Source organism: Onthophagus taurus, chromosome 7 (assembly GCF_036711975.1).
Source record: "Onthophagus taurus isolate NC chromosome 7, IU_Otau_3.0, whole genome shotgun sequence".
Taxonomy (NCBI): Eukaryota; Metazoa; Arthropoda; class Insecta; order Coleoptera; family Scarabaeidae; genus Onthophagus; species Onthophagus taurus.
In genome coordinates this window covers 32,430,143-32,446,572 of record NC_091972.1, presented here as the reverse complement: position 1 = coordinate 32,446,572, position 16,430 = coordinate 32,430,143, and the positions used below count along the sequence as shown (strand labels likewise).

At 40.3% G+C, this 16,430-nt stretch overlaps 2 protein-coding genes across 2 annotated transcripts; both read right to left on the bottom strand.

Annotated features, from left to right (window-relative positions):
• Window positions 1-20: 20 nt before the first annotated feature.
• On the bottom strand, window positions 21-11,807 carry LOC111416753 (uncharacterized PE-PGRS family protein PE_PGRS54-like). Its single transcript, XM_071197533.1, has 5 exons — window positions 11,696-11,807; window positions 8,719-11,602; window positions 3,219-3,230; window positions 3,062-3,144; window positions 21-2,965 (listed from the first exon to the last, which is right to left on the bottom strand). The coding sequence occupies exons 1-5, from the start codon at window positions 11,745-11,747 to the stop codon at window positions 216-218; spliced, it is 5,781 nt and encodes a 1,926-aa protein (XP_071053634.1). The 5' UTR covers window positions 11,748-11,807; the 3' UTR covers window positions 21-215.
• A 177-nt stretch (window positions 11,808-11,984) lies between these two features.
• LOC111416788 (uncharacterized transmembrane protein DDB_G0289901-like) lies at window positions 11,985-16,096 on the bottom strand. The gene is made up of 2 exons (XM_071198144.1): window positions 15,954-16,096; window positions 11,985-15,894 (listed from the first exon to the last, which is right to left on the bottom strand). The coding sequence occupies exons 1-2, from the start codon at window positions 16,009-16,011 to the stop codon at window positions 12,068-12,070; spliced, it is 3,885 nt and encodes a 1,294-aa protein (XP_071054245.1). The 5' UTR covers window positions 16,012-16,096; the 3' UTR covers window positions 11,985-12,067.
• Between the last annotated feature and the right edge of the window lie 334 nt (window positions 16,097-16,430).

Below are 16,430 nucleotides of genomic sequence, written 5' to 3'. Positions count from 1 at the left end.
ACAGTTGAAAAACATATATATCAGGTTACTATAATATTTTTTATTGAATATCTACGTTATCTTACAATGAGTACGACTGCTTACATAATATGAGTAATTCATTTAGTAAAGCTAAGAATAAATTATAATCAGAGTGCAGAAATCAACACGGATTCCTTGTTCATATTTACTTTCTAATAGATGATTTAAGTCATGTAATTACTAATTTGTTTAAACTACGCATTTATACAAGCTACATTTTCTTGGAAATCGCATACGTCAAGAACATGATCGAAGAAGAGGTTACTTGGACATGTAAACTCAAAAGGTTTTCCCCAATCACATTTACAGAAACGTCTGCAATCACCTGGGTATGGTAGGAAGTAAACCCACTCTCCGTTCACTTCAGGACAGCTTAAAGTTTGACAGTAGCCATCAATTGGATTCGAAGTGGTTTGAGTAGTGCCTCCTGTTGTTCCTTGGGAGCTGCTTCCAGCATCGGTAGTTCCTTGAGTTGGTGAGGGAGTAGTTCCACCGCCAACTCCAGATCCGTTGCAACCAGCATCTTCAGGATAATCGCATACTAATAGAGTTGGATTGAAAAGAAGACCAGCAGGGCAGTCTTGTTCTACAGCTACTCCTCTATCGCATTTCCAGAATTTACTGCAATCAACATGAGGGAACAATGTAACGAATTCGCCATCTTCTGCTGGGCATTTAGGGCCATCGGAGCCACCGCCAACGGTACTTCCGCCTCCTGTGCTTCCTCCATTTCCACCATCGGTAGTTCCTTGAGTTGGTGAGGGAGTAGTTCCACCGCCAACTCCAGTTCCGTTGCAACCAGCATCTTCAGGATAATCACATACTAAGAGAGTTGGATTGAAAAGAAGACCAGCGGGGCAGTTTTGTTCTACAGCTACTCCTCTATTACATTTCCAGAATTTACTGCAATCTACATGTGGGAACATTGTAACGAATTCGCCATCTTCCGCTGGGCATTCAGGGGCGCCAGAGCCACCGCCAACGGTACTTCCGCCTCCTGTGCTTCCTCCATTTCCACCATCGGTAGTTCCTTGAGTTGGGGAGGGAGTAGTTCCGCCGCCAATTCCAGTTCCATCGCAACCAGCGTCTTCTGGATAATCGCATACTAAGAGTGTTGGATTGAAAAGAAGACCAGCGGGGCAGTTTTGTTCTACAGCTACTCCTCTATTGCATTTCCAGAATTTACTGCAATCTACATGTGGGAACATTGTAACGAATTCGCCATCTTCTGCTGGGCATTCAGGGCCGTCAGAGCCACCGCCAACGGTACTTCCGCCTCCTGTGCTTCCTCCATTTCCACCATCGGTAGTTCCTTGAGTTGGGGAGGGAGTAGTTCCACCGCCAATTCCAGTTCCATCGCAACCAGCGTCTTCTGGATAATCGCATACTAAGAGCGTTGGATTGAAAAGAAGACCAGCGGGGCAGTTTTGTTCTACAGCTACTCCTCTATTGCATTTCCAGAATTTACTGCAATCTACATGTGGGAACATTGTAACGAATTCGCCATCTTCTGCAGGGCATTCAGGGCCGCCGGAGCCACCACCAACAGTACTTCCGCCTCCTGTGCTTCCTCCATTTCCACCATCGGTAGTTCCTTGAGTTGGGGAGGGAGTAGTTCCACCGCCAATTCCAGTTCCATCGCAACCAGCGTCTTCTGGATAATCGCATACTAAGAGCGTTGGATTGAAAAGAAGACCAGCGGGGCAGTTTTGTTCTACAGCTACTCCTCTATTACATTTCCAGAATTTACTGCAATCTACATGTGGGAACATTATAACGAATTCGCCATCTTCTGCTGGGCATTCAGGGCCGCCAGAGCCACCGCCAACGGTACTTCCGCCTCCTGTGCTTCCTCCATTTCCACCATCGGTAGTTCCTTGAGTTGGGGAGGGAGTAGTTCCACCGCCAATTCCAGTTCCATCGCAACCAGCGTCTTCTGGATAATCGCATACTAAGAGTATTGGATTGAAAAGAAGTCCAGCGGGGCAGTTTTGTTCTACAGCTACTCCTCTATTGCATTTCCAGAATTTACTGCAATCTACATGCGGGAACATTGTAACGAATTCGCCATCTTCTGCTGGGCATTCAGGGCCGTCAGAGCCACCGCCAACTGTACTTCCGCCTCCTGTGCTTCCTCCATTTCCACCATCGGTAGTTCCTTGAGTTGGGGAGGGGGTAGTTCCACCGCCAATTCCAGTTCCATCGCAACCAGCGTCTTCTGGATAATCGCATACTAAGAGTGTTGGATTGAAAAGAAGTCCAGCGGGGCAGTTTTGTTCTACAGCTACTCCTCTATTGCATTTCCAGAATTTACTGCAATCTACATGTGGGAACATTGTGACGAATTCGCCATCTTCTGCTGGGCATTCAGGGCCGTCAGAGCCACCGCCAACGGTACTTCCGCCTCCCGTGCTTCCTCCATTTCCACCATCGGTAGTTCCTTGAGTTGGGGAGGGAGTAGTTCCACCGCCAATTCCAGTTCCGTCGCAACCAGCGTCTTCTGGATAATCGCATACTAAGAGAGCTGGATTGAAAAGAAGACCAGCGGGACAGTTTTGTTCTACAGCTACTCCTCTATCGCATTTCCAGAATTTACTGCAATCTGTATGTGGGAACAATGTAACGAATTCGCCATCTTCTGCTGGGCAATCAGGGCCATCGGAGCCACCGCCAACGGTACTTCCGCCTCCTGGGCTTCCTCCATTTCCACCCTCAGTGGATCCTTCGGTTGGAGAAGTACTTCCAGCACTTCCTCCACTTCCACCACAGTCTACTTCTTCGGGATAATCACATACTGATAGGACTGGATTGAAATACAGTCCTGCTGGACAATCGTATACAACTGCTACGCCAGCTTCGCATTTATAAAATTTTGAACAATCAGATTCATGGGGAAGTAAAGTAGCAAATTCTTCATTTCGGTCAGGACAATTTGGTATGGCACCTATTTTCAAAATTGGAATTAATTAATATTATTTTAAAGAAATTAAGGTGAAAATATTATTGTGATATAAATGTAATTATAAAGATTAAAACTTACTTGTAGTTAGAAAGCCAATCGCCAGTAAAATACTGACGGAAAGTGTATTCATTGTAGAAAGTCTAATAATATAATAATTCAATGATCAGTTGAGCTATGTCTGGGATTGTGTTGGATTACCTTTATATAGTAGCGATTCGATTATCGGAGGAAGTACATTGATATAGCACTTGAGATAACATTTTTTTTTTAATTTGAATTGGTATTATTTGCTATTTTAATGGGTTATTGATTGTTATCATTGTGTAAGATCAACAATGAATGAAATGAATTAGCTGTAGATCCCAGTATTAAAATAAAAATAGCTTTATTTTATTCAAAAAGTACTCATGTGGATGTGTTAAATGCCATAAAATTGAATTGTATTGTGTAGCTGCTTTGGTAAAGTAATCAACATTATCTGTATAGTATCCAGATATAGGTCCCATATATCTGGTACATTAAAAAGGAAATCTCAAAATATGATATAGGATATCTAAATATGATAGGATATATTTAATAATATACATATTTTTCAACATTTCATAATAGGTCTTCTGCTGGGAAATTTCTTTTCTCGATATTAGGGATTTTGGGTGTTTCAGTACTTGGACATATTTCGCCATCGATTTTATCAGATTCTATTTTTATCACTACATCATAATTCCTAGATTTATGAAATAAAGACCTCAATTTGTTCTATTGACACGCGCTCAACTCATGGTCTGATTCCACGAAAGTGGACTTACCTACAAATCTTGCGTTCCGTGCTGATTTCGAGTAAACTTTCTAAATCTCCTGTCGTGTGTTTTAGCCCTAGTAAATAATTTAGCAGTTTTAGCGGATCATCTAGCCACGAGAGAGCAAACTATTAAGTTACTTCTAGTGAGTTTCGTATTTCAAAGTTTATTTACAATTTTGACAAGTGATAACCATATAAATAAACTTGACATTGAATCGTGCCAGTACAATTTGTATTCTCGTGTGAAAACGGATTCAACAGAAACAATGCTAGGTAGCCTTGTAAAGAGAAACAATCAGTTCTAACAAGGGTCGCAGACCTGAAAATTTTCTGGATGGAAAAGTAGGTTTACAAAGTCAGTTTTTGACTAAGATGCCATAAAAGGATTGCAGACACGCTTACATGAACAGCTACAAAATGTGGTTGGGAGCGAAAAGTCACTCCAACACGCATTTAGTGCACATAAACTAAATCACCAAATATTCTGAGTACTTTTTAGTAAAGAAAAACAATAATGTATGAGCATTGCTGTCCAGAATGTCTGCTACACTATAATGAATACCAAGTTCAATATTGGTTTATAGTTTGCTTTGTGGCCTCAGTAGGATCTTTTCGAAAGATGATGTCTCCGACTTTGATTCAGAAGCTACTAGATTAACTGATTAGAATGATTAGGCCTGAATGCACATCGAAATTCTTAAATTGTATTCTCATGGATAACAAGAGAAACTTCATAGGAAATAATGATCAGCTCTATAAAATAACGCAACAAATATTTCGCACAAATATCAGGAAAATGAAGGAAGAATATTACAAACAAAAATGTGAAGAGATTGAGGAGTTACATGACAACATCAACATACACAAAAATGTCACAGAACTCGCAGGCACAAGTAAACAATTCAAAGTGCAGTGCAGTGACAATAGGAAAATGTCCGCAGAAATAAAACAATAACACAAAATATAGAAAAACTGTATTGTAATATATTCTAATACTTCAAAGATGAGAGACGAGAAGTTAACTTTGAATATGTAGAAGGGGAGTTGGTCTTCATATAATTAAAGACGAAGTGATATTCAGTGCATAGCAGTTGTATGCCCTGAATACAATTGGATACAGACATCAATTTGGATTTCGGAAAGGCCTAAGAATAAAGAAACCACTTATTGTCATGACACAAAAATGCCCAGACATAAACGAAGACCTATACGTCGTGGTTTTATGGAACTATTGTTTCGTTAATAGTCAAAGGTGAAGGGTTAAGTAGTTTCTTGTTTGTAAAATTTATATGTGTCAAATGTGTTAAATTTTGCACGAATGCATCAAATTCAACTTTTCGTTCCATCATTTGGTCGACTCACATATATGTATTATCACTTATTCTTCAGAAATCGTCTCCATTCCGAAAATTGGCAATCATTAAGGCGATTTTACTTTTGAGGCCTCAGCTTAAAATCGTGTGTTGCTGGTGCATCCAAACCATTTCGTATGGTACGTCAGCTATGAGTTTCGTCTTCTGCCTATGCATTCTTTCCTCTGATTTCTCAATGTGTAATAACTTGGAGTGTTAGATATTTTTTCCTCCTATGATTTTACCCATATATAACAGTTTTCTTTTCTCACTTTACATTCTCGTATATTCTACGGTTGTCTTGAGTTGTGTTTGTTATCAGCATATATTTGCTGTTGCTTATGTTCAATGATAGTTCAAATTCGCTTGGGACATGCTACTGTACACAAAACAGTCATGGATACCTGTAGGATCATAACTGACAACCTAATATCTAAAATGCTATCAAATCCTATGGAACAGATGTGGAAATCCATTGCTAACAACTTTTATGTGCTTTGGAATTGTCCTAACTGTTTAGGAGTGTTAGATAGCGGTTCGTTATTCTTTAATTATAAGACGGCGTTTTCTGATGTCTTGTTGGCACTTGTTGATCCAAACTCAATTTCATGGCCGTTAATGCTGGTTCATAAAACGGCGATGGGGGATTTTTGGGGAAATTGCTAACTAAAGAGCCGTTGTGCGGAGGCGCTCCATCGTGTTGGTAAAAAATTTGTGTTAATTCAACCAGAGGTAAATTTTCTAAATAATTAGTATCAAAATTTCGTAAAATGTTTAAATATCTTTCGCCTAGAAAAAAATTAATTGCAGCAATTAAAATTAATTGTAAATTATTCGTTATACCAATTATTTCTTAATTATTTACCATTTAGATTTTCCTCATAAAAATGCAACGCTACTACTCTATCGTTTCTTATAGCGCAGTAGACATTGAATTGCCAGCTTCCTTGAAAATTACTCGTCGTAAATTTGTGAGGATTAGAATCACTCCAATAATGCGAATTATGTCTATTAAACAAACCATTTTTGGTAAATTTTGCCTCGTCAGACCAAATAATATTGTCCAAAAATTGATTATTTCCATAGTGTTCAGTTAAAATAAATTCACAAAAATTCACTCTTCTTGCGAAGTCAGTATCTCTTAAATGTTGCACTATGGAAATTGAATACGGATGATACTTATGTTTTTTCAAAATTCTGTGGATTGAGCTTTTGGAAAGTCCAGATTCTTTTGAAACTTGTCTGAGAGATATTGTCGGATATGCATTGAAATATCCTAAAACAGCGATTTCCACATTTTCATTATCTACAATAGGCTTCTTTTTGAGAACTTTTCCTTTTACGGAACCATGTGTCTTGAAGTTATAAATTATTTGTTTCAAGGTATTCGGGGATGGTTTCCGTTTTTGCGGATATCGAGCAGCAAATGTATCGCATGTTCTTGTTAAAACTTTGTTACATTCTCCATAGATAATAAATAGATTTAGATAATCTTCATTAGTATAATTTAAACGTGCGGGCATAGTGAATTTTATAAATGATATAATGACATTTGTGTTACCTTCATTTGTTTCTCGGTAGTCATGGCCGTCTTTGACACAAAATTGTTTTGAATAATCTTAAACTATTTAAAACGAAAATTACAAAGAAACGGCGATAGTTAGATATAGGGAACCTTACATAAAGTTACCTTTATTTTTAATGTAGATTCAGATACAATTAAAAAAATATATGGTTTCCATTTAATTTTTTTGAGTTTTTCGCTTTTTCTTATAGAAATATTTGGCAGCTTTTTTTGAACACCCTGTATGTAGTAGGACAACATATGAGCTACCAAAAGTTAAGCTATAGTCTCTTCTTCAAATTCCTTTCATCAGATATAACAAATACTTAACAGTGTTAGCAGAAATACACATAACATACAAGCCTGCATAGGTAATTTTTTTACATAAATTTGTAAATATTTCAGAAACGGGTAAGAATTTTATATAAGATGTTTAAGTAAAAGTTAATTAAAATCGGACGTAGAATCTACATATGTAATAATATATAGGTGGTTCCATTTAAAATAACGAAGTTGTTGTCTACTTCCGGTATAACCGGAAGTGCGACAGTCTTGAAAATATTTTAGGTGAGTTGGGCATATCGACTTAAGTGCGCCTACAAATTTTCAGAAAGATACTACTCATAGTTTCTCCTATATCGATCGACGCAGTTCGTCGTGGGACATCCTGTACACAAAACAGTCATGTATACATGTAGGATCATAACTGACAACCTAATATCTAAAATGCTATCAAATCCTATGGAACAGATGTGGAAATCCATTGCTAACAACTTTTATGTGCTTTGGAATTGTCCTAACTGTTTAGGAGTGTTAGATAGCGGTTCGTTATTCTTTAATTATAAGACGGCGTTTTCTGATGTCTTGTTGGCACTTGTTGATCCAAACTCAATTTCATGGCCGTTAATGCTGGTTCATACGGAAAAAACGGCGATGGGGATTTTTGTAAATTCCAGTCTAGGAAAAGCACTTCAACAAAACAGTTTATCAGTTCCACAAAATGCTGTTTTGCCAAACACAGCTACTGAACCTTCATTTGTTATTTGTTAGGGACGAGGCCTTAGGGGACAAGATTTAGATGCTCCAAACGCATGTTCAATTATCGTTTATGTCATGCCAGAAGAATTGTTAAAAACGTAATTGGCATTTTGACACAAAAATTCAGAATTTATAACACTCGAATTTAAGCTAAAGCAGAAAATGTTGATTCCATAATACTTACAACCTGTATATTACATAATTTCATTAAAAAAATTGATACCAACACCCAAGCAACACCTACAAACACGACATTACAAATACCACCGAAACGGAAAATGCAAGGTGGAAATACGAGAGATGTTTTCCGGGTAAGGGAACTCTTCAAAGATTTCTTCAACTCAGAGGCTGGGTTGGTGCCATGCCAAATGACAGAATTTAAAAGAAATAGTATGCCAGTTATGTCCAGTTAAATAACCCATTAATTTGGATGAGGCTGTTACTTTTGTTTTCACTGCACTGATACTAATACAATTCTGATGGGAAAAATCGTTACAGTGTCGCACGTGTGTAAACGTGTTCATATAAAATAAAGGCAACGATATCATGTACCACTGATACTGATGCACGAATACGGTACGGAACTGACGCGTCACTCATGTGTGCAAATAGACCTTAAATCATACAACACATAGTCAGCTAATGCTGTGTCAATGATTAATGCATTTTTTTCCTTAAAAAAGGACCACGATTACACAAAATAATTAGGCTAGATAATAATGAAGTGTTAGCCCACTTATAACATAAACCTTATTGCTTTATATTTGTTGTTAATATTATTTTAATGTTATCTTATAATGAATATGATAAAAAAATAAAGGTAAGATGAATTTCTTTTTCAATTTGAATTTATTTGAAATTGTTTTTTCAGTTTTAACAATAAATTATAATGAGAGTCCAAGAAAACAACAAGCAATTGTCATTGCCGATATTTATTTCCTAATCGATGTCGTTTGTCATACAACCAATAATTCATCAAAACTATGCATTTGTACAATCTGTGTCTTCTGGGAAAACACAAACGTCGAGGATTGTGTCGAAGTAGAGGTTACTTGGACATGTAAATTCATAAGGTTTTCCCCAATCACATTTACAGAAACGTCTGCAATCACCTGGGTACGGCAAGAAATATACCCATTCTCCGTTTAATTCTGGACAGCCTAAAGTTTGGCAGTAGCCATCACTTGGATTCGGAGTGGTTAGAGTAGTGCCTCCTGTTGTTCCTTGGGAGCTGCTTCCACCATCAGTAGTTCCTTGAGTTGGGGTTGGGGTAGTTCCACCTCCAATTCCAGTTCCGTCGCAACCAGCATCTTCGGGATAATCGCATACAAAGAGAGTTGGATTGAAATACAGACCGGCTGGGCAATCTTTCTCAACAGCAACTCCTCTATCGCATTTCCAGAATTTGGTACAATCTTCATGTGGGAACAAGGTAACGAATTCGCCATCTACTGCTGGGCATTCAGGGCCACCAGAACTTCCACCACCGGTACTTCCACCTCCGGTGCTTCCACCCCCAGTGCTTCCGCCATTTCCACCATCGGTAGTTCCTTGAGTTGGGGTTGGAGTAGTTCCACCACCAATTCCAGTTCCGTCGCAACCAGCATCCTCGGGATAATCGCATACAAAGAGAGTTGGATTGAAGTACAGACCGGCTGGGCAATCTTTCTCAACAGCAACTCCTCTATCGCATTTCCAGAATTTAGTACAATCTTCATGTGGGAACAAGGTAACGAATTCGCCATCTACTGCTGGGCATTCAGGGCCACCAGAACTTCCACCACCAGTACTTCCACCTCCGGTGCTGCCACCCCCAGTGCTTCCGCCATTTCCACCATCGGTAGTTCCTTGAGTTGGGGTTGGAGTAGTTCCACCGCCAATTCCAGTTCCGTCGCAACCAGCATCCTCGGGATAATCGCATACAAAGAGAGTTGGATTGAAGTACAGACCGGCTGGGCAATCTTTCTCAACAGCAACTCCTCTATCGCATTTCCAGAATTTAGTACAATCTTCATGTGGGAACAAGGTAACGAATTCGCCATCTACTGCTGGGCATTCAGGGCCACCAGAACTTCCACCACCGGTACTTCCACCTCCGGTGCTTCCACCCCCAGTGCTTCCGCCATTTCCACCATCGGTAGTTCCTTGAGTTGGGGAGGGAGTAGTTCCACCACCAATTCCAGTTCCGTCGCAACCAGCATCTTCGGGATAATCGCATACAAAGAGAGTTGGATTGAAGTACAGCCCGGCTGGGCAATCTTTCTCAACAGCAACTCCTCTATCGCATTTCCAGAATTTGGTACAATCTTCATGTGGGAACAAGGTAACGAATTCCCCATCTACTGCTGGGCATTCAGGGCCACCAGAGCTTCCACCACCGGTACTTCCACCTCCGGTGCTACCACCCCCAGTGCTTCCGCCATTTCCACCATCGGTAGTTCCTTGAGTTGGGGTTGGAGTAGTTCCACCACCAATTCCAGTTCCGTCGCAACCAGCATCCTCGGGATAATCGCATACAAAGAGAGTTGGATTGAAGTACAGACCGGCTGGGCAATCTTTCTCAACAGCAACTCCTCTATCGCATTTCCAGAATTTAGTACAATCTTCATGTGGGAACAAGGTAACGAATTCGCCATCTACTGCTGGGCATTCAGGGCCACCAGAACTTCCACCACCAGTACTTCCACCTCCGGTGCTGCCACCCCCAGTGCTTCCGCCATTTCCACCATCGGTAGTTCCTTGAGTTGGGGTTGGAGTAGTTCCACCGCCAATTCCAGTTCCGTCGCAACCAGCATCCTCGGGATAATCGCATACAAAGAGAGTTGGATTGAAGTACAGACCGGCTGGGCAATCTTTCTCAACAGCAACTCCTCTATCGCATTTCCAGAATTTAGTACAATCTTCATGTGGGAACAAGGTAACGAATTCGCCATCTACTGCTGGGCATTCAGGGCCACCAGAACTTCCACCACCAGTACTTCCACCACCAGTACTTCCACCTCCGGTGCTTCCACCCCCAGTGCTTCCGCCATTTCCACCATCTGTAGTTCCTTGGGTTGGGGTTGGAGTAGTTCCACCCCCAATTCCAGTTCCGTCGCAACCAGCATCTTCGGGATAATCGCATACAAAGAGAGTTGGATTGAAGTACAGACCGGCTGGGCAATCTTTCTCAACAGCAACTCCTCTATCGCATTTCCAGAATTTAGTACAATCTTCATGTGGGAACAAGGTAACGAATTCGCCATCTACTGCTGGGCATTCAGGGCCACCAGAGCTTCCACCACCAGTACTTCCACCTCCGGTGCTTCCACCACCAGTGCTTCCTCCATTTCCACCGTCGGTAGTGCCTTGAGTTGGGGTTGGAGTTGTTCCACCGCCAATTCCAGTTCCGTCGCAACCAGCATCTTCGGGATAATCGCATACTAAGAGAGTTGGATTGAAATACAGATCGGCTGGGCAATCTTTTTCAACAGCAACTCCTCTATCGCATTTCCAGAATTTGGTACAATCTTCATGTGGGAACAAGGTAACGAATTCGCCATCTACTGCTGGGCATTCAGGGCCACCAGAACTACCACCACCTGTACTACCACCTCCAGTGCTTCCACCACCAGTGCTTCCACCGTTTCCACCATCGGTAGTTCCTTGAGTTGGTGATGTACTTCCGCCATTTCCACCACTTCCATTACAATCTACTTCTTCGGGATAATCACATACTGAAAGGACTGGATTGAAATAGAGTCCTGCTGGACAGTCGTACACAATTGCTACTCCAGTTTCGCATTTATAAAATTTTGAACAATCAGAATCATGGGGAAGTAATGTAGCAATTTCTTCATTTACGGCAGGACAACTTGGCACGGCACCTACGTTCACGCAAATTAAAGTTAATTAATGTTATTATATGTAAGAAAATAATTGTAATAATACTTTTATTAACTATTAAGATTTAAACTTACTTATAGTAACGAAGCTAATCGCCAGTAAAATACTGACGGAAAGCATATTCATTATAGAAAGTTCTAAAACTCAATAATATAACAATTCAAAGACCGATTGCGCTCTGTCCGGAACTGTGTTGGATTCCCTTTATATAGTGGCGATTCGATTATCGGAAGTCCACTCGTATCGCACTTGAGATAGCATTTTATTTTTTAAATTTGGGTCGGTATTATTTGTTATTTTAATAACCCTTTGATTGATATCATTGTGCAAGATCAACTATAATTGAAATAAATAAGCTGTTGATCCCAATACTAAAATAAAAATATCTTTATTTTATATAAAATGTACACATGTGGAACGGTTAAATATAATAAAGTTAAATCATGTTAAGGAATAATTTCAGTATAGCAACCAGCATCATCTGGATAGTCACATATATCTAGTTCTGTATTAAAATGTAAATCTGCTGGACAAATAAATTCGTACGGCTTTCCCCAATCACATTTACAAAATCTTCTGCAATCATTTGGATAAGGTAAAAAGTACACATATTTTCCATTAAGTGGGGGACAACCCAATGTTGCACAATAGCCTCCTCCTTCTGGAATATTTTCCTCGATGTTAGGAGTTGTAGGTGTTACAGTACTTGGAGATGTATTTCCATCGGTTTTTTCACAGCCTGCCTCTATGGGTGTATCACACACTTTTAGAATTGGATTAAAGTGGAGACCATCACTACAATTTTGGAGGATAGGTTGTCCCCAGTCACATTTATAGAATTTCGTGCAATCAGTTTCATGTGGGAGAAGGACTAGATCTTCACCATTTTCTTCTGGACACACACCGTTCCATCCGCCGGTGCTTCCTCCATCATTACCAGGAGTCGTAACCTTTTCTGTTGTGCAATCGATTCCATTGCAGTTCTCTCCACCTCCATTTCCTCCAGGTGTTGTGCCTCCTCCACTGTTTTTTGAACAGCCAGCATCTTCGGGTCTATCACAAATTCCTAAAACTGGGTTGAAATGGAGACCATCGGTACAGTTATAAAGAACTGGTGTTCCCCAATCGCATTTATAGAATTTTGTGCAATCAGTTTCATGTGGGAGAAGGACTAGATTTTCACCATTTTCTTCTGGACACACACCATTCCATCCGCCGGTGCTTCCTCCACCATTACCAGGAGTCGTAACCTTTTCTGTTGTGCAATCGATTCCATTGCAGTTTTCTCCACCCCCATTTCCTCCCGGAGATGTGACCCCTTCCGTTATACAATCGGTGCCATTACAATTTTCACCACCTCCATTTCCTCCAGGTGTTGTTCCTCCTCCACTGTTTTCTGAACAGCCAGCATTTTCGGGTCTATCACAAATTCCTAAAACTGGATTGAAATGGAGACCATCGGTGCAGTTATAAAGAACTGGTGTTCCCCAATCGCACTTATAGAATTTGGTGCAATCGGTTTCGTGTGGGAGAAGAACTAGATCTTCACCGTTTTCTTCTGGACATACACCATTCCATCCTCCAGTGCTTCCACCACCATCAATCGGTGTTGTATTTTTTTCTGTTGTACAGTCACCACTGTTGCAACCTTCACCGCCTCCATTTCCTGGCGGTGTTGTATTTTCTCCTCCGTTTCCATTAGATGTAGTAGTTTCTTCTCCATTTCCATTCGGTGTTGTAATACCGCCACCGTTTCCTTCACATCCCGCGTCTGATGGCCAATCACACACTTGTAAAGATGGATTAAAATGAAGTCCATCTGGACATTGCTGAAGAATTGGTTTACCCCAATCACATTTGTAAAATTTGTTGCAGTCTGTTTCATGAGGTAATAATACTACGTTCTCTCCATTTCCTTCTGGACAAACACCATCCCATCCTCCGGTACTTCCACCACCCCCAATCGGTGTTGTAACTGATTCCGTTGTGCAATCAATACCGTTGCAACTTTCACCACCTCCATTTCCAGATGATGTTGTAGTTTCGCCTCCATTTCCAGCCGGTGTTGTAGTTTGTTCTCCATTTCCAGATGATGTTGTGGTTTCTTCTATATTTCCATTTGGTGTTGAAGTTTCTTCTCCATTTCCATTTGGTGTTGTACTACCGCCTCCGTTTGCTTCACAACCCGCATTTGCCGGCCAATCGCATACTTGTAAAGATGGATTAAAATGAAGTCCATCTGGACATTGCTGAAGAATTGGTTTACCCCAATCACATTTGTAAAATTGATTACAGTCTGTTTCATGAGGTAATAATACTACGTTCTCCCCATTTCCTTCTGGACAAACACCATTCCATCCTCCGGTACTTCCACCACCCCCAATCGGTGTTGTAACTGATTCCGTTGTACAATCAATACCGTTGCAACTTTCACCACCTACATTTCCAGATGATGTTGTAGTTTCGCCTCCATTTCCAGCCGGTGTTGTAGTTTGTTCTCCATTTCCAGATGATGTTGTGGTTTCTTCTATATTTCCATTTGGTGTTGAAGTTTCTTCTCCATTTCCATTCGGCGTTGTACTACCGCCACCGTTTATTTCACAACCAGCATTTGCCGGCCAATCACATACTTGTAAAGATGGATTAAAATGAAGTCCATCTGGACATTGCTGAAGAATTGGTTTACCCCAATCACATTTGTAAAATTTGTTGCAGTCTGTTTCATGAGGTAATAATACTACGTTTTCTCCATTTTCTTCTGGACAAACACCATCCCATCCTCCGGTACTTCCACCACCCCCAATTGGTGTTGTAACTGATTCCGTTGTGCAGTCAATACCGTTACAACTTTCACCTCCTCCATTTCCAGCTGATGTTGTGGTTTCGCCTCCATTTCCAGCCGGTGTTGTAGTTTGTTCTCCATTTCCAGATGATGTTGTGGTTTCTTCTATATTTCCATTTGGTGTTGAAGTTTCTTCTCCATTTCCATTCGGTGTTGTACTACCGCCTCCGTTTCCTTCACAACCCGCATTTGCCGGCCAATCACATACTTGTAAAGATGGATTAAAATGAAGCCCATCTGGACATTGCTGAAGAATTGGTTTACCCCAATCACATTTGTAAAATTTGTTGCAGTCTGTTTCATGAGGTAATAATACTACGTTCTCTCCATTTTCTTCTGGACAAACACCATCCCATCCTCCGGTACTTCCACCACCCCCAATTGGTGTTGTAACTGATTCCGTTGTGCAGTCAATACCGTTACAACTTTCACCTCCTCCATTTCCAGCTGATGTTGTGGTTTCGCCTCCATTTCCAGCCGGTGTTGTAGTTTGTTCTCCATTTCCAGATGATGTTGTGGTTTCTTCTATATTTCCATTTGGTGTTGAAGTTTCTTCTCCATTTCCATTTGGTGTTGTACTACCGCCTCCGTTTGCTTCACAACCCGCATTTTCCGGCCAATCGCATACTTGTAAAGATGGATTAAAATGCAGTCCATCTGGACATTGCTGAAGAATTGGTTTACCCCAATCACATTTGTAAAATTTGTTGCAGTCTGTTTCATGAGGTAATAATACTACGTTCTCTCCATTTTCTTCTGGACAAACACCATCCCATCCTCCGGTACTTCCACCACCCCCAATTGGTGTTGTAACTGATTCCGTTGTGCAGTCAATACCGTTACAACTTTCACCTCCTCCATTTCCAGCTGATGTTGTGGTTTCGCCTCCATTTCCAGCTGGTGTTGTAGTTTGTTCTCCATTTCCAGATGATGTTGTGGTTTCTTCTATATTTCCATTTGGTGTTGAAGTTTCTTCTCCATTTCCATTCGGTGTTGTACTACTGCCAACGTTTGCTTCACAACCCGCGTTTGCCGGCCAATCACATACTTGTAGAGATGGATTAAAATGAAGTCCACCGGGACATTGTTGAAGAATCGGTTTGCCCCAATCACATATATAGAATTTTGTACAGTCAGATTCGTGTGGTAAATGAACACCGTTTTCTGGACATATGACACCAACACCAGATTCCGTTGTGGTGCCCCCAGCACATGTGGTGGTCGTATCATCACAATCACCTGTACTTTGCGTTGTTGTACCTGTTCCAGGTTCACATCCCGCAGTTTGTGGCCAGTCACAAACTCCTAATTCAGGGTTGAAATGTAAATTGGGTGGACATTCAATCATTTTGCATTGATAATATCTCGTGCAATCATTTTCGTGGGGCAAGTGAATAGAGAATTCATCTATTGAAGGACATTGATCGAGTTCTAAAAAAAGTTTTAATTGTAAATATCTTTTATTTAGATATATTGTGTTAAGTACTTACTTGTTGAAGAAGAAAGTGTAATCACCAACGTTGTGGTGATTAAAACGACATAAATCATCTCTTCAAAAAAAAACTACACTAAAACTGTAAGAATTTTACACGTCCTCTTAATATAATCACATTGAAAATATTTTTACTTTTGGCGGAAATATTCCCCAGCATGTTTTTATAAGGGTATTAATGAATTTATCTCGAATAACAGGATTAAGCATATCTCCGAAGTCCTAATTGGACAAATAGCGACATAGATAAGGGGTTTTTTCGAAAGAAGCAAAAATTAATATTATATGGTTAGTATTATGTTATTTTTTCGACGAAAAATAAAAATAAAACTTTATAGACCTCGCTATTGTTCCTGAGATATTTAATGTTTTTTTTTCTCAATGGTTATAGATAACTAGTTTGTTAAATTGCGATTAATATAATTATTTAAAATCTCAAAGCATCATCCCCAACAGTACTAAGTTAATGTTCAAT

What these genes read in the sequence shown, in the direction of transcription:
- LOC111416753 (XM_071197533.1), bottom strand. Translation starts at nt 11,747, where the DNA reads ATGAATATGCTTTCCGTCAGTATTTTACTGGCGATTAGCTTCGTTACT. An exon ending in GATTAGCTTCGTTACTATAA is followed by an intron (nt 11,603 to 11,695) that starts GTAAGTTTAAAT and finishes GCGTGAACGTAG; the next exon opens with GTGCCGTGCCAAGTTGTCCT. An exon ending in GATTGGCTTTCTAACTACAA is followed by an intron (nt 2,966 to 3,061) that starts GTAAGTTTTAAT and finishes TTTTGAAAATAG; the next exon opens with GTGCCATACCAAATTGTCCT.
- LOC111416788 (XM_071198144.1), bottom strand. Translation starts at nt 16,011, where the DNA reads ATGATTTATGTCGTTTTAATCACCACAACGTTGGTGATTACACTTTCT. An exon ending in TACACTTTCTTCTTCAACAA is followed by an intron (nt 15,895 to 15,953) that starts GTAAGTACTTAA and finishes AACTTTTTTTAG; the next exon opens with AACTCGATCAATGTCCTTCA.